The sequence below is a fragment of the Rhinolophus sinicus genome, chromosome 15, assembly GCF_057876585.1.
Source record: "Rhinolophus sinicus isolate RSI-liver-muscle chromosome 15, RSI-T2T, whole genome shotgun sequence".
Lineage (NCBI taxonomy): Eukaryota > Metazoa > Chordata > Mammalia > Chiroptera > Rhinolophidae > Rhinolophus > Rhinolophus sinicus.
Genome location: NC_142515.1, coordinates 119,329,876 through 119,352,532, shown reverse-complemented (window position 1 = coordinate 119,352,532; position 22,657 = coordinate 119,329,876). Strand labels below are relative to the sequence as shown.

Sequence of the window (22,657 nt, the reverse complement as noted above, 5' to 3'; positions counted from 1 at the left end):
GGGATGAGGGAGTTGAGGAGAAATGGAAAGTGACTGCTAATATCTATGGGGTTTCTTTTTAAGGTTATCAAAATGTTTTAAAATTGATTGTCATGATAGTTGCACATTTCCTGCAAATGTATTAAAAAAACCACTGAATTGTACACTTTAAATGGGTGAATTGCATGCTTTAAGTGTGTGAATCGCGTGGTATGTAAATTACATTTCAATAAAGCGGTTAAAAAGAAAACCCTAGACAGTCTCTTTATTTATATTTTCAAGCAGATGTTGTCCAAGTATGGAGTTGACAACTTTTCACTGTTTCCCCTTACCATGGACGTTCTCAGATAGCTTTTTTGTTTGGTTGGGTTTTGTTTGTTTGTTTGTTTTTGTTTTTAATTACAGCCAGTACTGAGGAATTGAATCAAGAGGATCTGGTTTAATTCTAGGGGCGTGGTTTCCTACAAAGTCAGAAAATGTACTTCCTAGCCCCTGCCTAGCAAGTAACAGCCAAACACTACGGGTCTCAGTTGTCTCATTTGTAAATAAAAAAGATTACACAGATGATTTCTAAAGGTCCTTCCTTGGGACACTAAAAGAGCTTCCACTCCATCAGTGGAAAGAGTGTTGGTTTTCTTTTCCCCTTCAGTACCAAGCAGCCGAAATCTGATGTGATCATTTACTTAGATGGTTATATAGGGGTTCAGCTGAGTCACCCCAAGATGTGCCTCTGTGGTATGTTTTGAGCTAAAGGCAACTTTATTTTTATTTATTATTTTTTAACATCTTTTTTTATTAGTTTCAGGTGTGCAATCTCTCCGTCTAGCATTCTTTCCAGGTTATTCCCACCATTGTTCCCAGGTTGCTGACTCCACCAGAGAATCACACTGCCAGAGGGAAGGCTCCGTGCAGACGGCCCCACACACATACCATTACATAGCCTCTGGAGGAACGCCCAGATTTTCCCTTAAATACCCCAAGCCGGTCTGAGAAGGTTAAGGTAGTTTTTGGAGGTGTTAACCTGCTCAGACCACCGGTGTTCCGACAATATAGGCTTATTCTATAGCCCAACTCCTGTGTCGGTCTATTGGCTGAGCCGCGCAGGCAGCACCAGCCCTGGATGCAGTTGGCCTCTGGTTTCAAGAGCAAAGCCACTGGGGCCATAAATCAATCATACCTTTGCAGTCGCAGTAGTTGATCTGAGAGACACATTCTCCTGGCTCAGGATAACTGATGATCCTCTGAAAACACCTGAAAAAGAATACAGTGAATGAAAAATTCCAAAGGAGTCTAATATCGATTTTTTAATAGGTTTCATTATTAACTATAAAATCTAGTCAAAGCAGTTGAGATTTTTCCTCATTTTTAAATATGCTAAAGATAATATCACTTCAGTTATTAAAAACTGAAGAGTAAAGTGATGGATAGTTTTCATAACTTTGTTTGACTACTCATCAACAGATCTATTTCTAGTCTTTGACAGTGCAATGGATTGAAATGTGCCCCCCGCCCCGAAGATTCATATACAGAAGTCCTAACCTGCAGTAAGACTATATTTGGAGATGGGATCTTTAAGAAGGTAATTAATGCTAAATGAGGTTATAAGGTGTTAAAGGAAAAAACACAGGCCCAAAATGGCATCACTCATGCTAAAAGCCCATGATACCAAACTTAGATATAATATCTGATCTAACTGCAGTTTCAAGCTCTCCCAGAAACATAATCGTAATCAACCAGTCTGGAATTTTTCACTCAAGCACCAGTAAGGTAATAGTCACATGAGCCGTAATAGTCACATGAGCCCTCTCCACCACCTCCCCCAATACAAGAAGAGGCAATCTGCATGATAAAAACCCTTTCCTTTCTCTTTGCCTCCAAAAAAGTAATCCAGACCCAAAACAATACTTTCTTTTCTTTCGCTAGTAGTTCCCTTGCCCTACCCTTTCTCCTATTTAAAAAACAAACAAAAAAAAAAAACAACTTTCAATTTTGTACAACTCCTCAGAAGGCCCTTTTAGTTGCTAGATGGGATGCTGCCTGATTCACGAATCGCTTGTGGACGGACAAAAAAGATTTGTAACTGAACATGTATATACCCGCCACTTAGATTCTAACCTAACCTTTTGCCACACAGGCATACCTTGGAGATATTGTAGGTTCAGTTTCAGACCACGGCAATAAGGGAAGTCCTAATCTTTTTGCTGGTGGAGCGTCCCACCTTCAATTTGTGTAAACAAACAAACAAACAAACAAAAAGCAACACCTGGGAAGCGCAGTAAAATGAGGTATGCCTATGTTTGCAAAATACTTTTTATGGGCTAATTTAATTAGCAGCTTTTACTTCACTTAATGACTAAGGTATGATTTTACCTGTTTTATAGATACGGAAACTGAGACTAAGAGGGTTTAATGACTTGCTAACGAGCTTGTGTCCCAGGAATTATGATCAACTTGTGCCAGCTGACTCATCCATACCTGCTGGGTGTTATATATATAACCTAGGTCTGAAAAATATTTTGAGTATCCTTGGTAATGAAAAGCTTCCCATTCCACAAGACAGGAGAATCAGCAAAAACTACGGGAAAATCCACCAAGAAAACATTTCTAGCTCATATTTCATTCAGGGAGGTTATCCGGTCTTGGGTACCCTCCCCCTCACCCCCTTCCATTCACGTTTAGTCATTTCCTGCTGGATCTGAGATATTTCTTCCATCCATTCTTTTCCAGTACCAGAAGCAGGTCTAGAATATCTTTCATCTCAGCTGGTCTACTTTCTCCTTCCTTTTCGTGTTCCAGAGATACATGACCTCCAATTAAACTGGGGGGCCTTGCCCATCTCACAAAAAGGCAGCAGCTTACCGTTTCCTACCAAACTAAGTCTAGTGTAATCTCTGCCTTCCCCAATATAAAGTATCCAACCATCTGTCTTTTTACTCTTATAGTTTCCATCCTACATAACTTAGAGTTGTTTTCCCAAATACGCCCAAGGCTTTCTGCTTATTTCCCTTCTTCGTATGTAAATCACCACCACTCCCCTCCAAAATTCCACACGTGTAAATTCTAGACTTCCACCTCATGGCCCAACTCAAAAGCCAATTCTTCTCATAAAACTTGTAGAACCCCCGGGGCTGTTATAACCTCTATCGCCAAACTTGTGGTATCTTGTGTCACTGATCTTAATCTTCCTTGTAGAGCTTTATGGTCTGATTTCTCTTGCCACCTTCTGCCCCCTTTGCCTGAGTAACACATCCTTGAGGAAACGGACGCTGTCATATTCACGATCGCCCTCGCCCACAGTAGGCGCTTTATCTTGCTCAGTTTCGTTTAACACAACATATCGCGGCGAAAGGGTCAGGGGCGGACGCCCTTTGCTGTATTCACACACACACACACACACACACACACACACACACACACGCGGACGCTGTCTTCCACTCGGACACACACGTGTCCCCAGGGCCCCAGCCCTGAAACTGTCTCGGGACTCCCCGCCTGGAGGCGCTTCCATTCCAGCCAACTGAAGAGGAGGCTCATTATTTTAAAACCGCTCCAACGGATACTTGTCACCTTAGACGTCCTACAGCCTCCAATCCATGATCCCCTTAAGATCTCCTCCCTTTCAAAATGGAATTACCCCGGTTCTAGGACCCCGAGCCCGGCTGCGCCGGGGTCCGGCTGCACGGATCCCCCCGTCCAGGTCCCACTTGGTAGCGCCCGCTTTGTCAGCGCGCTGCGCTCACCGCGGCTCCTCCGGTCTCGCCAGATCGCGGCAGACAGTGTCGCCGCCGCCGCCGCTCCCGCCTCGCAGTCGGGCCCGCCTGCCCAGGACTTTCCGCAGCCCCTGGGCAGGGCGAGAAGGAGCCTGAGAGCCTCCGCTGGGACGGCCCGAGGGTCTGCACGACTCGCCCGCCTCGGCCTCGGCCTGGGCCGTGCTCCGCTCCTCCCGCGCGCGAGGGGCCGCGGCGGTGGTGGCAGCGGCGCCCGGCATGTATCAGAGCCCGCGGCGGCTCTGCTCCGCCCTGCTGCAGAGGGACGCGCCCGGCCTGCGCCGCCGCCCCGGCCCGGGCTTGCGCCGCCAGTCGTCCCAGCCGGCGGCCGCCCCCCGGCCCGCGTCCCTCCGGCTCTCGGCAGCGGCCTCAGCAGCCTCGGGTGCGGCGCCGTTGTGCTCGCGGACAGGTTAGTGCCCGGCGGCTCCGGACGCGGCCGCCACCTGGAGCCCGCGCGGAATGAATGGGAGCCGGGCGGCGGGCTGCGGGGCCGGCGGAAGCGGGTCCTTCTTTCCCCCTTTTCGCTCCCTTTGCCTGGGGTTTGCAGCACGTCTGCTGGAGCAGTGTTCGGGTTCCCGTGAGATCCTCGGATGCCGTGCCTTCAGTATTTCTCGCTCTGGACCCGCGTTGCATTTCCCTTTTCCGAGCCCGCAAATGATTTGTGTTGTTTTTACTTCTTATGGCGCTTATTGTGGGAATTTTTATGCAAAATAAAATCATTTGACCAGTGACACTTGTATTTAACCATGTGGTTTGCATGGCCTAGAGGTTCCATTTTTTCAGTCATGTGAACAGTGCATTTGAACACACATTGACTTGTTTTACATTTATTCGGATTTTTTTGGAGCCTTCTAACTCTTAATACGGATGTCACTGTGTGTCCTATATACCTGAGTTAAGATTTCGTAAAGATTTTGCCAAGAGCCAATTTTATACATTACATACCTTGGACGTTCCCTTTTTTTGCCACCTCGGTTTCTGCTAGAGGACATCTGTATTACCCTGGCCACAAATTACATACAAATTCATCATACTTTTAAAGATGAGAAATCAAGTTTCTCTTTCAAACTAGCAATTGCTTCATCACACTAAAACGTGTGTTTTGGTTGTGCTCAAGTTAGCTTATTGCTGTTTAAGACATTTGTATGACCATCCTCGATTATACATAACTACATTTTGCTCCGAAAGTTTTGGACTAATTTAAGGACAGACTGTGCAGTAGAAAGAATATGTTCAATGTGGCTTTCTTTAATTAATGAAAGTGATAATCCAAAACGAGACTGAATCCAAGATTTTAAACTTATTCAGATTATTGGCGTATGTTAGGCCGAGACACAGTTTTAAAAATTAGGATGTTAAACTGCTAACTGGAGACTCTAAACTCTAGATTGTTCTTTAGAAAGGCTGGACTTGACAGTCGTGCAGATTTTTTTCCCAGTTCTATAGGAATTTGGCACATTGTGAAATAACTGTTAGAATGGGTACCGCCTTATAACTTAGTGTTTTTTCTTGCTAGAAATTTTCAAGGGGAACATTATGCTTGGGGTGGGAGAAGTAAAAGAAAACCAGTAGCTGTCTCCTTTACCAGCTCATATCTTAAATTACCTCAAAGCCCCTCAGAGGCAGAGTTGGTCGGTAGGTCCATCTTGGGGACACAGATAACGTGTGTAATACAGATACACATGGCTGTGCTGTTAACTGAGGAAAAGATGCTCAGGTCAGATAGAGCATTGGAATGGGAGGCTTTGGGCACAGAAAGCTGTTTCAAGAACTTTTTAAAAAGTCCTCTGAAATCCCCTACTTCTACAGATAAAGAAATTACAGGACTTTATGGTCCTTAACCTATTGTAGACAGTTACTAAAATCTGGGCAATTTTCCTGTTTCGTGCACTTACAGCTTCAGCTACTTGTTAGAACATTCCTTCACTCACTGCTTGATCACGCATGCATTCCCAAAGTCTACCAAATGTCTCACACACTGTAGGTGCTTTATTATAGGAGGAAAAACACTGTGGGCCTTAGTCTTCCTTTAAGGAGTTCATTGCCCAGTAAGAGATGCGATTTACAAAAAGACTGTTTAATGGCATCATCACTTACAAGTTAAAGGTTTACAGATGGCACACCGGCCCGTTTAAAGAAGGTGGTCTTTTTAGGCTCAAGAAGTGGGTGGGCCTTGAAGCATGGTTAGGATTGAAAGAGACTAAAACATTTGTTTGGGAAAAGGCAGGAGCAAAGAGGGGAAGAAGGCATGAGACATGGAAGCAGCCGGGTGAGAGAAGAGGCGCCTTGCAAAATGTTCCCAAAGAACCTCAGAACCAGCATCAGGTGCTTTTAAAAACAGTATCACGTTTCCCCGAAAATAAGACTTAACCAGAAAATAAGCCCTAGCATGATTTTTCAGGATGACATCCCCTGAACATAAGCCCTAATGCGTCTTTTGGAGCAAAAATTAATATAAGACCCGGTCTTATTTTCGGGGAAACACGGTAAGTGCTTTTAAAAGCAGGTTTGTGGAGCCTACTGCAGACTTATTAAACAGAATTGTTATTGGTGGGTCCAGATTCCACATTGCTTAACAAAATAACAATAATAATGAAACTCCAGGTTATCCTTAGATGCCACAAAGTTCAGACATCTGGCAAGAGAAGCCTTCAAGGAGCTTAGAGCTACTCTTCCCTCCAGAGAGTCTTTTTTGGGAACGGGGGATAAATAAGTCCCAATACTTGACCTCATTTCATAGTCAGTTCCTTCCTAACTGACGCCCCTTGGCTATGAGAGGTATTGGAAAGTCCCTTTGGAGTCAAATACTAGGTTATTAGAATTTAAAGGGGACCTGGGAGATGATCTCAGTGTTTTACTACCTTTTCTCGCAAAGGACAGCAGCCCGCGTGAAGCAGCAGTCGCCGCAGCTACTCTCCTGGATGAAATGCAGTCAGGAGTCACTAGGTTTGTGAGTGCCGTCCTCCAGATTCCTCCTCAGATAATGGGGAGTTGGCTGAATTACTGTTCACCGCAGGAGCGTGTTGCTGTTTTTCTTAGTACAATTTTAAAAAGCAAATACCAGTTCATTTGAGGAGATGGCTTTATTTAGTATGTCCCTTAACTGTCAGTAAGCTGCTTAGGAGAGAGAAAAAAATGGGAAGGCTTGTAATTATCAAGCTTCTACAGAAATAAACTACTTTCCTTGTAGGAGAACTAAGGCATTGTTTTCCTGTAGCATTGAATGGTAAGAGTTTAAATACAGTGACCTCTTGGGGCTTCTGAGTTAATAGCCATGGCTGCAGAGTCACATTCAACACACCCATACATGAGTATTTGCAAATCCTGGAACCTTGCCTGCTGTCTCTTCACACTGGACTTTACCTAGGGAAAATAAGATACATTGATATCAGTTGATCCCCACGTTTTATTGAACGCAGTACTCTTACATGGCCAAGTATTACATTGTGTCTCATGACTAATTGCGGCAAGAATTGAGAAGAAAGTGTGGCTGGATTGGGGGGGGGGGAAACAAACAACTTTACATTGGATAGGTGAAGGAGGGTGACAGGCCGGGAGAGGAGACCACACAATGCCTGGAAGAAGGTGGCAGGTATGGATGGGAGCAGTGATGAGTGCTGTCAAAAAGAGGTGCTTCCAGAATCATCTGGGACGCTTGTTAAAATGCAGATTTACGCTCCACTCCTTTCCAAGGTACTTATTCCTGGTAAGTTTGAGAAAACTCAGAGAAGATTCTGGAAAAGTGATAAGATCTTTGAGCTTGGGGCCTTAGGCAATTCATGAGGCCCCTGAGCGAGAACAGTTAGCTGAACAAAAGCCAACTCTAAGAAAGGGAAGGAATTGGTGCAGTTATGAAAGTTCAGTGAGAAAAAACTTGAGACCGACGTTGTAATGGAAGGGTATCGGTACAGTTGTACAACTTACACAGTGAGCAGGTGGATAAATAGAACACCGTGTAGGTTTTTGTGATGTCTACTAAGAGTGAGGCAATTACTGTTTCCTGGAAGGAGAAGGAGGGAGACTCAGCATCTGTATTTGAACTTAGGAGACCTTGATAACCACTTGGATAGTTTTCCCACATGAATAAATAGAAGTTCAAAGGCTATGCATGGTGTTTAGCTCCATAGTAAACCCACTTGTAGTTTCATGAAAAGCAGTGTTTTGGATTTATCTTTATTTGTAGAATACAGGAAAAATCAGCCTTTCCACAAGGAGAAAGAAGCCCTCAACTATAATAGAAAATCTTAGCTCGCTGTCCTCTTCTATGTGGTCCCAGAGCAACACTTGAAACCTACTGATGACCATGAATCCAGCAACAGGGATGTGGGCAGCAGTGCCCAGGGGAAAGAGAGCTAAAGAAAATTATTACCATCAGACTTAAATGTTTCTAACAAGTATTTTTTTTTTCTTTCCACTATCAGTAAAAGGTCTGGGCCCCACTCAGATCTTCTGAATTTCAGTATCTGCGATTGGGGACTGAGCACCGGGTGACGCTAATGGATAGCCCGGTGGACAGCCAGGGAGGACATTTATTTAAATACTTAGAAGCATGCTAGAAGTTTCTTACTAATGGATTCTTATGTCCCCACAAATTAGGGACTGCTGTTGGATTATGAGGGGTTATGATAGATTGTTCGCCATTTGATCTATCCTCTGTGTCTCTTCTCTCATTTTTTAATGTCTTTATCGCTTCTTTATTTTCTATTTTGCAGTCATTTAAAATTTCTAGACATTTTCTAGTTCTCTGATTGTTCCTTTTTTCATAGAAGCCTATTGTTTTGTGTTCATAATATTCTCCTGTAGTTTTACACCGATAAAGTATGTTATGCCTGTTTCTCTGTCAAGCCTCCTAAAGGGGAGTTTGCAGGCTCGGCTCAGTGGGAAGATTATGTGGAGGGTGTACAGCGAGGCTTCTCCCAGAACACCCAAGAGGGAGCAGGCTGGAGACCTCCACCTTTGCCAAAGCAAGGAGGGCTTCTTTCTGTGTTCTCCCTCTGTTCAGCTCTCACCCGCCTTTCACAAATTTTCCTGCAGTCCAGAGTTAGCTCCTAATCTCATCTGCTTCTCTTTCGGGTCCATCATCCTTGGGGGTCTTTCCAAGGCAGGCCGCCCCCTTTCTCTCCAGCAGGTGGAAGCCACCCCTGCCAGCTTCTGTCTGTGTGAGAAAGGTGGCGTGACTAGCACAGCTGTTCCACATGCCAGTCTTGAAAGAAATGCCCTAACAATTGCCCCTCCACCTCTCCTGCCCTTTGTCTCTGACTCAGTTTAGAGCTTCTTCAAGCTTCCTTGGGGAAGAACCGTATCTAATTTACCTTCGGTAGGCAATCGAGCTCTTAAAAAACTACTCACCTCTGCCACTGTAGTGTGGAGGCAGCCATAGATAACACATCAACTTTAGTTATGGACACTGAAATTTGAACTTCATAAAATTTTCATACGTCACAAAATATTGTTCTTAGATATTTTTTCAACCATTTAAAAAGGAAAGCTCACAGGCAGCACAAATTACAGACAGGTGCTGGCCAGATGTGGCTCACAGACCATAGTTTACGGCCCCAATGGAGAGGGAAGAACTCTGTACTATCAGCAAAACCCTTTTAGCTTTCACAGTCCTCCTCATACCTGTAAAAACGAACATTTCCTTGAGCACCCCCGAAGTGTTCGTGATGGGCCTGACGTAGTAACAGACCCGCTGTTAGTGGAGCGCAGCTGTCCCACCAGATTCCTGCAGTTTTTGCCTCCCCACATTTCACTTCAGAGCATCATGCTAGAAAAGCCCAGCGTGCGGAAATGACTAACCAGCCAACTCACAACTGAGCACCCAACAAACATGTTAACCTCAGCGTTTATTGTGGGGGGCTTTTTATTTTTTAGATGACTCTGGCATGACTGAAGGTACAGCTCAGCCTGGTCTGCAGAACACTTTGGCATTGTCTGTTCTTTGACGGCTGCCTAGCAAAGAAAGGTCAAGTGGATTGTCACCCTGTGTCTAGGTGCGTGTATTTTTAGACACATTAGGTTGACAGTCATGACCTTCACTTGATATCACGGGTCATTATCCTGCTTTGTACACTTTGTGCTGTGCCAGTGTGTGTGCTGTGATGGCAGTGACGTCGACAGGAGGAGGTGGAATTCGAGCTCTGTTTATTCCTGTGTGCCCCTGGCAAGGCTCCATCACACTTACTCAGTCTGTCGAGAAGCTACGGTGCAGGTAGCTGCTGTAGCGCCAGACCCTTCACCAGTCATGCAATCGTGAGAAAACTGTAGCCGTGCCTGTCAAACGGCAAATACAATACCTGCTTTGCCTGTTTTTGGAAAAGCACGATGCAAATACATGGAAGTAGCATGGCACACGCTAGGTTCTCGGATGCTAATAGTCTTCTTACACCCAGAAAGCGAGCTTCACTGGATGTCACAGACTAGCTCACATTCAGCTGCCCACTCAGGATGTGCCGGCATAGCTAGCTTACCACAGTCCTCACAGGAACACGACGGAGGAGGCTACACCATCCCCACATGGGTAAAGAAGTTGTTCAGAATCCTCTTGGTAAAAGGAAGAGCGGGATTTGAAAGCAGGCAGCCTAACTTGAGTGTTTAGAGACTGTTCACCTCTAAAACGCCCCCGATCGTACTGAGAAATGTTGACGACACTACACTGCTGAGAGCTCCGGGCATTCAGTCGGTGGTGCTCAGTGACACACGTTTCAACACTGGCCATGGACTGAAGTATTTGACCCTCACCAGAAAATAGTACGTCCCGAAATCGGCCCGTAGGACCCAGCCTCTGGGACCCAGCAATTACTGTCCTGCTAAGCAAGGCACACAGCCTGTCGTGGAGCGTAGTGTGATGAAGAAAGGACAGGGATTGTAGTGCAATATCGAGGGTGACTTATGTAAGAGGAGGCCAGGCGTAAAAGGGAGCAGCTGGTCCTTACAACTGGGCTGGCGGAGGGGCTGAGTCTTTATTTATTGATTTCTACACGTTTTAACTAAATATGTCACATATCCAACACCCCAGCTGTTTTATGTCAGTGGTTATCTTGTGAATATTTTCACTCGGCTTGAAAGTTGTCACGTTTACTTAGGAACCTACTCTAAGGGGCCTAATGAAAACCAGCTGCTGAATTAGCGTCTCCACTTACTGAGGTTCAACACATGGCCAGCAGATGGCAGCATAGGATTGCTCTTTCAGTGACACCTTCCTGTGACATCTGTCGTTTAGTTTTTGTGTACTTTACTCAGCCAGGTTTCCTTGAGCGGGAGGTTGATCAGCTCCTCAGTTTCCCAGGTGTGTACCCAGTTAATCCTGGCTTTTATTTAGTTTTTGGTGTTTAATTTGTGTTTTTGCCAAGCCATCATTTCAAGAGGCTAAGCTAATACTACTGGTAATTGTGAAAGAAATTATTCACAGACTGAATGGTTTGGGCAAATTCAAGAATAAGCAATTGCTGGGTAACTAGAGAAACGTTGTGTGGAGAGAAGTCTTTCCCTGTGATTTCTAAGTGCTTTTAGCCTCTAAGTGCTTTAGCTCTTGGAATGGTAGGCCCAGTCAGTTTGGGTTTCAACCGTTACGTTCTCATCCAGCATTTTAATTACCGATGTGAAGGGGTTTCATTATCCCTGATCATTTCCCTCTGGTGGGCACTCCTGAGAGCCTGCACTGTCGTCTGCCTCTTGCTAGAAGTGGGCAGTAACTGGTAGTGGGACGAGGAAGCATGTACTCTGTACGGTAGCGATTAGCCCACTTCTCTTCTGCTTTGTTATTTAGGAAAGTAAAGGGATGACTGAATGGGGGAAGTTTACGCACTGCTACTGTACTGCAAGAATTGAAATAATCTGAATTCTGGCAAATCTTCAAAAGCTATTGTAAGGGTAAGAGTTTATTTATTCCTATACAGTAGCAGTAAGATATTAATAATAATGCACAGAGTGAAGGTATCAGCTCTAAATGTATATGGAAATATGCTTATAGAATTAGGAAATGGCAAGGGGCGGGAGTGGGTTTGCTAAATTAATAGCTAGGCATAAGAAATACAACTATTTTGATCTGCCTATTGCCTATATAAATTACACAGTGTGTATCACATTGGGAAGGATGGCTGATAGTTTTTCTCGTGAAATAGCTGGAAAAAAACAAATTTGGGGCAAAAACTGAATACAATATGGGGCCAAATTGAAAATACTCATATACAAACACACATAAAATTGGGCCTAGAAGCTAGTATAAGTGCCAAATAAAGTTCAACAAATGTTTTATCAAGATGTTCTATTTTTCAATATCTTAATTACCACCCAGATGAATTATTTGTTCTATCTCACCTCACAAAACTGGCTTTCAATGTTGAGTTATTCTGAACCTTTGACAAGCTTTTTAAAGCCCTGAATAGCAACCCCTATTAAGGCATAAAACTTCAGGCGACTGGCTTGAAATAGTGGAATCGGACTGTATTTATGTGTGAAAAGATTTTTTTTTAATGGTTGAAACTCTAAAAGAAAAAAAGTGCTATTTTTCACAAGTGAGAAACTATGAGAAAGTTATTTCTTCATTGTAAAAAGGGCATATGAAGAGTAGCTACGTCCTAGGATTGTGATGAGAATTAATTGAAAATACACTCAAAACAAGAAGAATCTGTGAATAGGGCATATACAAAGCATTCGGTCGTCATTAGCCATACTGTCAACTGGCATCACTCTTAGGATGGGCAGCCGTCCTTTGTTTTCAAGTTTAAATACCTAGCCTTACTACATTGCAGTCCCTAAGTGGTCTAAGACTTGGTACTTTGTTAACAAAGTGTAAAAAGTAGTATGTGAAGTCTTTATAGTGTTCAGTTTTAGTTACTAATTCCCTAGCCTGGGAAATAATTCAGTGGTCAAAGTCTGCATTCCCTCTTGATGCCTCCAGTTCCTGGCTGATATCTTAAATAGGCATACATTCCAGTTTATTCATTGCTATGGACACTTCTATGGATTTTGGCAAAGGCATGTAGTCATGTGTCCACCATCCTAGTACTGCACAGACTGGTGCCGTCAACCTGAAAATTCCCCCAGTCAGCCACTGGCAACCTCCAGCCTCCCCGACAACCACCAATCTGTACAGCTTTGCTTTTTCCAGAATGTCATGTGAACAGAATCATACAAGGTGTGGTTTTTAGGGCCTGGCTTCTTTCACTTACAAAATGCATCTGAGACTCACCCTGTTGCATGGATGAATACTGCAAATCAATAGTTCGTTCCTTTTTATCGCTGGGTTCATCGTATGGATGTTCCACAGCTGTTTATCTATTTGCATGGTGGAGGGCATCTCGTTCGCTTCCAATTCTGGTGATTATTAATAACACTGCTTAGGAACATTTCGCATAGAATTTTACAGGAACCTAAGTTTTCAGTTCACCTTGGTTAAGTACCTAGGGGCTGTATGGTAAGTCCATGTTAGATTATTAAAAAACTTGCCAAACTGTCTTCCAGAGAGGCTGTACATGAGAAGCAATAAACAGTCTGTGAAGGATTGGTAGTATCTCTTATTTAAATAGTTGATAAACTCACCAGAGAAGCCATCACAATCTGGACTTTTCTTTGTGGGAAATATTTACTCAATAATTCAATTTCTCTGCTGACCAACTTAGTTGAACTACTGCCACAGAGCTGGGGGAGGAGGGAGGAATGGCATAGACTAGCGTTGTTCTTACCTGAATTCCAGTCGCTTTCATGCATAAAAGCTTCTCGGTTTGTTGCGTGCCTTTGGTCTGTGTCCAGAATGCTGAAACAGTTGGCTTTGACAATTCTGTCCGGGCTTACAGTTGCTTTGGAGGATAGAGGGTCTGTGTGCTTGTTTCCTCATGCCATCCTGCCAGAAGTGTCCTGCTTCCTTGGGTCGCCTCCCTGTATCACCCGTTAGCAAACAAACATGGCGTTAACAGCTTCCCCGAATATTCTTAACTCCATCTCCAGCTGCTACTCCATTTACCTCCTCCTTGGGGGCAAAATTTCCTCAAAATACTGAATCTACTATCTGTCCTAGTTCCTGTTCTCCCCACAACACCAAAACTGAGAAAGCGCTGTTAAAGTCACCCAAGTTTTCCACCTTGCTAAATCCAGATGTGTTTGCCGCCAACTATCGTCAGTAGCATTTGACGCAGGAGGTAACTACCTCATGGATGAAATAGTCTTGACTTTGTTTGCAGGAAGATCAGACTCTCATTTTTCTCTACTTCTCTGGCCACGTCACCTTTGCACACTTTTATTACCTTGTCTTCCCCGATTTGCCCCCGAGCTCAATCCTTTGACCTGTGTTCTCTCCAGATTCACTTTAGTCTCTGACCACTAACATTTCCCAAATGTTTATTTCCAGCTTGTACCTCCCTCCTGAACATCGGTCATACCTAACTGCCAAACTCCTATTTCCTGCAAACCCACCAAATCTTTCTAACGGGCGTTGGCAACTTCATCCTTCATTTGGCCAGCAGCCCTGGGGGTCTTTCCTCCTCTCACAAGTCACCCACAGAACTTGTTGGCTCCTATTTTAGATTTATTTAGAGCCCAACCACTGTGACTGCTACCGCTAGTCCAAGCTACCACTGTCTTTTGTCCTCTGATGATTTCCTATGTCTGCCCTTATTTCCCGACAGTACATTTTTAATACATCAACCAGTAAGATTTTTATGGAAGTCAGATTCTCCTGTTTAGAATTCTCCAGTGGCTTCAAGTCCTGAGGCCCTACTTAACCTGCTCCCCGGACCTCACTGACCTCCCCTTTTAGTCATTCTGTAAGTCACTCTCATCCCCTTGCTAAAGGCTCTTCGACCTTGCCAAGCATGTTCCTTCCTCAGGGCTTTTGCATTTGCCGTTCCTCTGCCCAGAATGTCCTTCCATTGGGTCTCCAGAAGACTTACTGATTTCAAGTCTTGGCTCTAATTCTATCTTTTAATGAGGCCTCATTAAGCGTCCTGTATAAATTAGCGACTCCCTACTCACTTGCAGTCCCTATCTGCCCTTTCTCCTTTATTTTTCTCCATAACACATTTCTTTTTAATCAATCATACTGGAAACTGATGTTATTTTATTTATTTTTTTCCAAGTCAAGTTGTCCTTTCAGTCTTAGTTGTGGAGGGCACAGCTCAGCTCCAGGTCCAGTTGCCGTTTCTAGTTGCAGGGGGCACAGCCCACCATCCCTTGCAGGAGTCAAACCGGCAACCTTGTAGTTGAGAGGACGCGCTCCAACCAACTGAGCCATCCGGGAGCTCAGTGGCAGCTCAGCTCAAGGTGCTGTGTTCAATCTTAGTTGCAGGGGGCGCAGCCCACCATCCCTTGCAGGACTCAAGGAATTGAACTGGCAACCATGTGGTTGAGAGCCCACTGGCCCATGTGGGAATCGAACAGGCAGCCTCTGGAGTTAGGAGCATGGAGCTCCAACCGCCTGAGCCACCGGGCCAGCCCCTTTCATCTTTTTTGCTGCAAAGCTGTCTTTTGAAGGTAGATTTAATTTTTGAAAACCACCAAAAGTCTTTCAGAGGCCAAGTCACAAATAAGGTGGATGATCAGATTTTATAATCTGTTGTTGGTCCAAAATGAACTGGCTTTGACAAGAATGTTTTGAGTGTTGTAGCTAATAGCCTAGAAATGTATTTCCAAATCTGAACTGAAGAAAGGGAATGATGGAATGAGGACGTCCAATTTGCTTCATGTCACATCCACACAACAGTCTCGGAATAACAATACTAATACCACTACTAATCATGGTTAATGAAAACAGCTTAAAATTTTTCAATTGAATATGCGTCTTCTCACTCTGGTCTCTGCTTCATGACCACCCCCTCCTTTTATTGGTTGTACTAAATCTTCGTGTGCTCATTGTTGGATCACATAGCCATTATACCGGGGGTGCCAAAAAAATGTATACAAGTGGCCACTTTGGTCAATGTTGCTCAAGCAGTAGTTCGTCATAATTAGAAGTGTCTGGACACTGATGGTCACGACTTTGAGCACCTCTTGTAATTGCAGAAGTCAAACATGAGTTGTATTCATCTTTTGTTATCAGTATATATTATTTCAATTTTAATAGTTTTCCTTTCTTAAAATGTGTATCCATTTTTTGGGCACCCTCCATATATTGTACTCTCTTTTATCCTTATTTAGACTTGGACTTTCTCTTTTTTTTTTTTTTTTACAGGACTTTATTGGGGAACAGTGTGTACTTCCAGGCCTTTTTTCCAAGTCAAGTTGTTGTTCTTTCAATCTTAGTTGTGGAGGGTGCCGTTCAGCTTCAAGTTGTTGTCCTTTCAGTCTTAGTCGTGGAGGGCGCAGCTCAGATCGAGGTCCAGTTGCCGTTTCTAGTTGCAGGGGGAACAGCCCACCATTCCTTGCGGGAGTCAAACTGGCAGCCTTGTGGTTGAGAGCCCACTGGCCCATGTGGGAAGCGAACCGGCAGCCCTCGGATCAGGAGCACGGAGCTCCAACCGCCTGAGCCACCGGGCCAGCCCCTAGACTTGGATTTTTAAGTAGCTTTATGTTTAAAGCTCTTATGTCAATGTCTCTGGTCATTTTGGTCTGAAGCTTGTTCTCTAGTTCCAGGGGTGGCAAAATTTTTCTGTAAAGGCCTGGACAGTAACACTTAAGATTTTGAGGGCCAACAATGATCCTGACGTGTGTGTGTGTGTTGTGTGCACCCTTTCAAAACATTCTTAGCTCAAGGACTGTACAAAAATACCCCTGGCTGCAGTAGTTTCCTGCTCTAGTAGTTTCCTCAAGAAGGGCTCATGGAGTCAATATTCCAGTTTTGATGCATATAAAATCCTTGGCTCACATATAGATGAGCCACATATATAAAGTTTGATTTATATATATTTCAAATATGTAACTTCATTTTCTTCTGGCAGAAAACATTGCAGTTGAAGTCTGGTGATGCCCTAATTTTGTTTTCCTTATAATTACTTGCTGTTTTTGCCTAGATGCCCAAGGGTTGTTTTTCTTTTTCTTTACAGTCCAGTTGGTGTTGGTCATTCTGAGTTGATATTCTCAGGTATGTGGTGTTTCTTCAATATGCAGTTTCAAGTATTGTTTTGTTCTTAAAGGTTTTTGTTTTTTGTGTGTGTTTTTTTAGAGTAACAAAGGCAAAGCTTTTGTATTGATGTTTGAAATTTTTCATGGTACTTTTTTTCACCATGTATTTTTTCTTTTAAACCATTTTTCCAGCTTTATTGAGCTATAATTAACAAAAAATGTGTATATTTAAGGTGTACCACGTTTTGATAAACCGTATACATTGTTAAATGATCACCTCAATCATCCTAAGTAACGTCACCCCACGTGGTGGGTGTGTGCACATGTACGTTTCGAAATAACTTAAAATGTGGTCTTCAAGATTTCGGCTATACAATAGTTATTAACTATAGTCACCATGTTGTATATTAGATCTCTACCACTTAATTCATCCTGCATCATTGAAACTTTGTACTCTTCATTTCCATGCATTGGTTTGCCCACAAGAACTCCTGTTATCCATATGTTGGATCTTCTTTGCTTAAAACGAGCATATATTTGCCACTCTCTCAAATGCTTCATCTCCTCATTTCTGAGTTTTCTAATTCTTAGGACATTTGTGCTCGTTTCAGCAGCACATATACTAATTCTTAGGACATTCTACCATTTTTCTTAACTTTCAGCTCATTTTACAATAGGATGCAGTTTTGATTTGCTTTCTGGGCGTCTTTCTGGCACGCTTTCATTGTCTGAACAGATGTTATTCTGTTCCATATTCTCTTTATCTGAAGGTTTTCCAAGTTTTCAGAAGGAAGTATGATTCAGGGTAGTTTTTCTGGCTTCACATAACTCCTCAAACCTTGGGCTCCTATTGGACATTGTTACCCTCTTTTTCAGTCATTTTCATATGGTACTTGTTTTTTATCACACTAACCACCCCAAAACTCAGCTTGGCAAAGATATGACATCATCAAAAGGATGCAGAGCAATCATGTTGAAATTGAGCAACATCAAGCTGGTAGTTTGTAGAGCCTGACAGATGTCAAATGTTGCTGTGTTTCAAATTTCAAACATCCCATGGTGCCCTTGTGACATTTGGTCTACAGTTTGTGTGATGCTGATACTACTGATCTGGAGACCAGTAGTAACTGCTTTTTTAAAAAACTAGAAGTACAGAAGAGAGATTTTCAAAGCTGTAGTGCCAGCCAAGAAGAAAATTTCTTCCTTTGGACAGGCAAGCAGACTGATAAAGGAATATATTCAAATCAAACAGTTTGGAAACAGGTGTGTATGTGCATCTGTGCATGTGCACGTGTGAGAAGTCTTGTTTGCTGATGCATGCGCACTTAAATGTATGTTGGGAAAACGAGGATGTGTTTCTTTGCCTTAGTTTTCGTACTGGTGGGATAAAAACTACCTTGAGTTGATGAAAAGGAACAATAGAGCATGCTTGCATGCTTACATGCTTATTGATCTTGACATTTAAGACATTTGGTGATGTTTGATTTCGTTTTTGTGACCTGCCATAGTGAATTTAATTCACTGCTAGTGTCAGATAGTCAGTCACGCTGCCAAATACTGTATTTTACACTAAAAAACTTTGTGTCTTTGAAGAGAAGGCAAGGATAGGGGTGTGGTAGGGAAATCCAGATTCCTCCACACCAAGACTCACCACGTACAGAATCTTGGAGATTGTCCCAAGTAAAACTTGCCCCTAATTTATACCAGAAGGAAAACATGATTGATCTCTAAGAGTAATCAACTGCTCACAAGTGAAGTGACACGTACAACTTCCCTCATGCTAATTAGTTGAATATTGTACTCTGTTCTCATGTAATCTATTAGGATAGAAGGCAAAGCACTAGAAAACGCGCTGAAGATGGTATGCTTCCTGCACCTCTCCTCTCCTTTCCTTCCAGAATCTCAGGAAATGTGGGCAACTGTTTCTTACCGGTCTGCCCCCAGTCCTTCCTTATTTTTAATAAATCTGGCAATTGATATTAGAGTATCAACTGTATTGCTCAGCGAGGTCCACAGAGTTCCACAGAAAGTCAGAGTCCTGATTTACAGTTCACACTGAAAAGAAATGGGATATGGGTTTCATCCAGCCGTTTCTTTTCACACAACAGGGACCTGGACAGGTGACATGGCTGGAGCAGCAGCCTGCTGTGACTTAATCTCTTCTCTAGGATTTACGTGTGCTTTCTAACATCTGGCTCTTTATAAATTGGTCTTATTAAAATATATAGAAAAAAGAATGGACTTTTTGTGTAGCCATGCTTTTCTAAGACTGGGTTTATAAATTATAAAGACAAATCCTTGGTTAGAAAGGGCCATAAAGATCAAGGTATTTTTCCCTTAAAAGAACTACCATAATCAGAGACCAATTTTAACAGTTCACTTCCCTGTTCTAGCAGAAAGCTAGACCCTGGAAACTCCTTTAGTCCACCTTTGTGGGAATGGCATTATCTAAGAACGTGGCAACATTGTCCTAAATTGAGCTCTTGGCTTCTACGGACAGTAAATGCTTTACCTTCTAGTTGAGTGGGGTAAAGACGGAAGAGAGGAGCTGAGTGTGTAACTGCTTTCTTTACCTTTCCTATAGCGTGTTCCATGGGAAACGGTACGAGCAGACTCTATAGTGCTCTGGCCAAGACACTGAACAGCAGCGCTGCCTCCCAGCACCCAGAGTATTTGGTGTCACCTGACCCAGGACATCTGGAGCCCATTGATCCTAAAGAGCTCCTGGAGGAATGCAGGGCCGTCCTGCACACTCGACCTCCCCGCTTCCAGAGGGATTTTGTGGCTCTGAGGACAGATTGCCACGGTAGCCACCCACCTATTAGGGTCATGCAGTGGAACATCCTCGCCCAAGGTACGTACGCCTGATGCTTTTGTGCCTGAGCATTTAGGTGTGTGCTGCTGCCTGTCTGCTTCTGCACTTGCCCGGTGCACTGATGTCCTGTGGAGGGAAGAGGTATGGGGAGATGGGGTGACAAGGGCGCATCAGCTCCCACAAGGGGAGGCGGAGAAAGGGAGTCATCTGATTTCCACTAATAAATCCACCAACTCAAGATTTATTCCTTACCGTCTATGTTTGTCGGCTGAACCAGAACAGTGAAAGTCTGCTTCCCAACACATCAAAAATTAAAGGACCCTGTCTTTTATCAGCCTCCAAACTTTGTCGTCTCCAGCTTTCAGTCCAGAGTGCTAAGATAGCATCTGCAAAGGGGAAACGGAATCTCCTGAGTGGGGAACATGGAGGGCTTTCTGCAGGGGATGGCAGCTGTGCGGGTGCTGGTGAGCCTGGGTATTCCTGTGGCCCGATGCTCAGCCACACGTATCTGTATGACCTGAAGCCAAAGAGATGTTGCTTCAGTTCTCTCTTCATTCAGATGTTACTTTGTCACAGTAGAAAGGAATTCTTTCCTGGGTTTGCTGAATTAAAAAGCAGATGTGCCAGTCAGCTTTCCAAAGTATTGCCTTTCATGTAGCAGGTGAAATTTTAAGAAAAAGGGCCCCTCTTTTTTCCCCCCTAGAAAAGAACTCTCTGACTTTACAATCTTGGATTCATTTATTTTTTCCCGTGTTCATCCATAAGTAGGAAAAGCCGCCCATTCCTTCTGAATGGTGCCTATATCGGTTCATATGGCTTATTAGTACTGAAATCAGTATATAGAGTTGAATATCTTTATTTCATCTGACAGTTTAGATTCCTGGGATTGCAGAGAACATTTTTTCTTAAGGCTAAAACTCAACACCGTATGTCCAGGAAAGAGTTTAATGTGAAAGAAAATCAGCTGCTTGTTTCATCTGGCGGTAAGAGGTGTCGTTTGGTAGGTTAATACAGGTGAGGCAGAGAAGAATCACCCAAAGCTTCTGAGGCAGAGGCACAGCATTCAGAGGGGCTTGAGTGGTACTGAAAGCAGAGACTCGCAGGCACTTAGAAGTCGTGGTTCTGTAGTAGCTCACAAGCAACTTTTTATTTCAGCTCTTGGAGAAGGCAAAGACAACTTTGTACAATGCCCTGTTGAAGCACTCAAGTGGGAAGAAAGGAAATGTCTCATCCTAGAAGAAATCCTAGCCTACCAGCCCGATATCTTGTGCCTCCAAGAGGTGGACCACTATTTTGACACCTTCCAGCCACTCCTCAGTAGACTGGGCTATCAAGGCACGTTTTTCCCCAAACCTTGGTCACCTTGTCTAGATGTTGAACGTAACAATGGACCCGATGGCTGTGCCTTGTTTTTCCTCCAGAACAGATTCAAGCTAGTCCACAGTGCCAATATTAGGCTGACGGCCATGACCCTGAAAACCAATCAGGTGGCCATTGCACAGACCATGGAGTGCAAGGAGTCCGGTCGGCAGTTCTGCATCGCAGTCACCCACCTGAAGGCACGTACTGGCTGGGAGCAGTTTCGGTCAGCTCAAGGCTGTGACCTTCTCCAGAACCTGCAGAGCATCACCCAGGGAGCCAAGCTTCCCCTTATTGTCTGTGGGGACTTCAATGCAGAGCCAACAGAGGACGTCTACAAACGCTTCGCCTCCTCCAGCCTCAACCTGGACAGCGCCTACAAGCTGCTCAGTGCAGACGGTCAGTCGGAACCGCCGTACACCACCTGGAAGATTCGGACCTCAGGGGAGTGCCGTCACACCCTGGACTACATCTGGTATTCTAAACATGCCCTGAGCGTGAGGTCAGCTCTGGATTTACTCACCGAAGAACAGATTGGACCCAACCGACTACCATCTTTGAATTATCCTTCAGACCACCTATCTCTAGTATGTGACTTCAGCTTTAATGAGGAACCTGATGGACTTTTATAAACACTTATCTGTGTTGTTTTAATTACAAGAGTCTTAACCAGGGATGTTTTAGGAAACTGAAAGAGGATACATTGCCCAAGGAAGGCTTCCCAGTTTCTCTCACTTCACTTCCATGTTTCCAGCATGCCCATGGGAAGGAATCCCCTTAGTTCACAAACCTTTTCCATTAAAACCTATCGCAAAAAAGGTGTTTGCACTCCAGTTTTGGCTTGTATTCTTTCCCTTAGCATTACACATTGATCATTTAAGGGCATTAAAGTAGGCTTGCTTTTTTGGTTTGATGCTGCTATATAAAAGTAGAATTGAGTCCTCCACAATTAACTATGTAAGTATGCAGGAGCAATTTCTCTAGACAGCATTTCAAGTTATTTATTTGTGAGTTTTCTAAATGTCAACAAGATATGCATGGCAGTATTTATTTTTTATATCTTCTGTAAAATTAATATAGTATTATGAACATTTGAAAACCATGCATCATAAGTTAGAGAGTAATTCATAGTAATTTCCTTCAAGCTTAAGGATATTTTTATTTTGGGGTCTAACAAAATAGTAGGGTGCTAGTTAGCAGTGAACTATTCTGCCTGGAGGTGTTTTAAGTGGAAGTATCAGGTCTTCATAAATAATTCTTGCTGTGCCTCCATCGTCCCCCATTATTGTGTTTTCAGACAAGATTCCATGGCCTGTCAGTCTTCATTAATCACTGTTGATGCAGTTAGTTTCCAGTTGGCATGTTCTTGGTAGACACTGGAGGTCACTCAGTGTCATCATCGATATTGGAATATGCTTTTCACAATAGGTTATTTAGGAGCTGTTTCGTGGCAATGGCTAAGAAAGTCAGTGGGACCTTCTTTTCAGAGATGGAAAACTAGAAAACCTATTCATGAGGCTCACACTGAAATTTCCTAAGATAGCCAGGTCACTGGTTCAAAGCATCTAGAGTGTAAAAAGTTAGACAACCTGGAATTCTCTTCTATCAGGGAAAAAAAAAGTGGTAAAGGTAACAGGTGAAACCCCTTCCAAACAAATAACCTATTGATAATAAATTGATAAATATCTTCATCCGTGAGTTGTATATATTTAAGGCTAATAAATGGTCTTTTAAAACTAGA

General features: G+C 43.5%; 1 protein-coding gene across 8 annotated transcripts; it reads left to right on the top strand.

The window, feature by feature from the left end:
- The first annotated feature begins 3,724 nt into the window (after positions 1-3,724).
- On the top strand, positions 3,725-22,657 carry NOCT (nocturnin). 8 transcript variants are annotated; one of them, XM_088792609.1, is made up of 6 exons: positions 9,629-9,739; positions 11,515-11,618; positions 16,724-16,761; positions 17,956-18,005; positions 19,327-19,596; positions 20,713-22,657. In XM_088792609.1, the coding sequence occupies exons 5-6, from the start codon at positions 19,335-19,337 to the stop codon at positions 21,546-21,548; spliced, it is 1,098 nt and encodes a 365-aa protein (XP_088648735.1). In that variant the 5' UTR covers positions 9,629-9,739; positions 11,515-11,618; positions 16,724-16,761; positions 17,956-18,005; positions 19,327-19,334; the 3' UTR covers positions 21,549-22,657. The 8 variants fall into 8 exon arrangements, with proteins under 8 accessions (XP_074194614.1, XP_074194616.1, XP_074194615.1 ...); XM_074338515.2 differs by lacking the exons at positions 9,629-9,739; positions 11,515-11,618 and adding an exon at positions 3,741-4,155; XM_074338514.2 differs by lacking the exons at positions 9,629-9,739; positions 11,515-11,618 and adding an exon at positions 3,741-4,155 and having other exon boundaries at positions 17,890-18,005.

What these genes read in the sequence shown, in the direction of transcription:
- NOCT (XM_074338512.2), top strand. Translation starts at nt 3,966, where the DNA reads ATGTATCAGAGCCCGCGGCGGCTCTGCTCCGCCCTGCTGCAGAGGGAC. An exon ending in GCCGTTGTGCTCGCGGACAG is followed by an intron (nt 4,156 to 19,326) that starts GTTAGTGCCCGG and finishes CCTTTCCTATAG; the next exon opens with CGTGTTCCATGGGAAACGGT. An exon ending in GTGGAACATCCTCGCCCAAG is followed by an intron (nt 19,597 to 20,712) that starts GTACGTACGCCT and finishes TTTTTATTTCAG; the next exon opens with CTCTTGGAGAAGGCAAAGAC.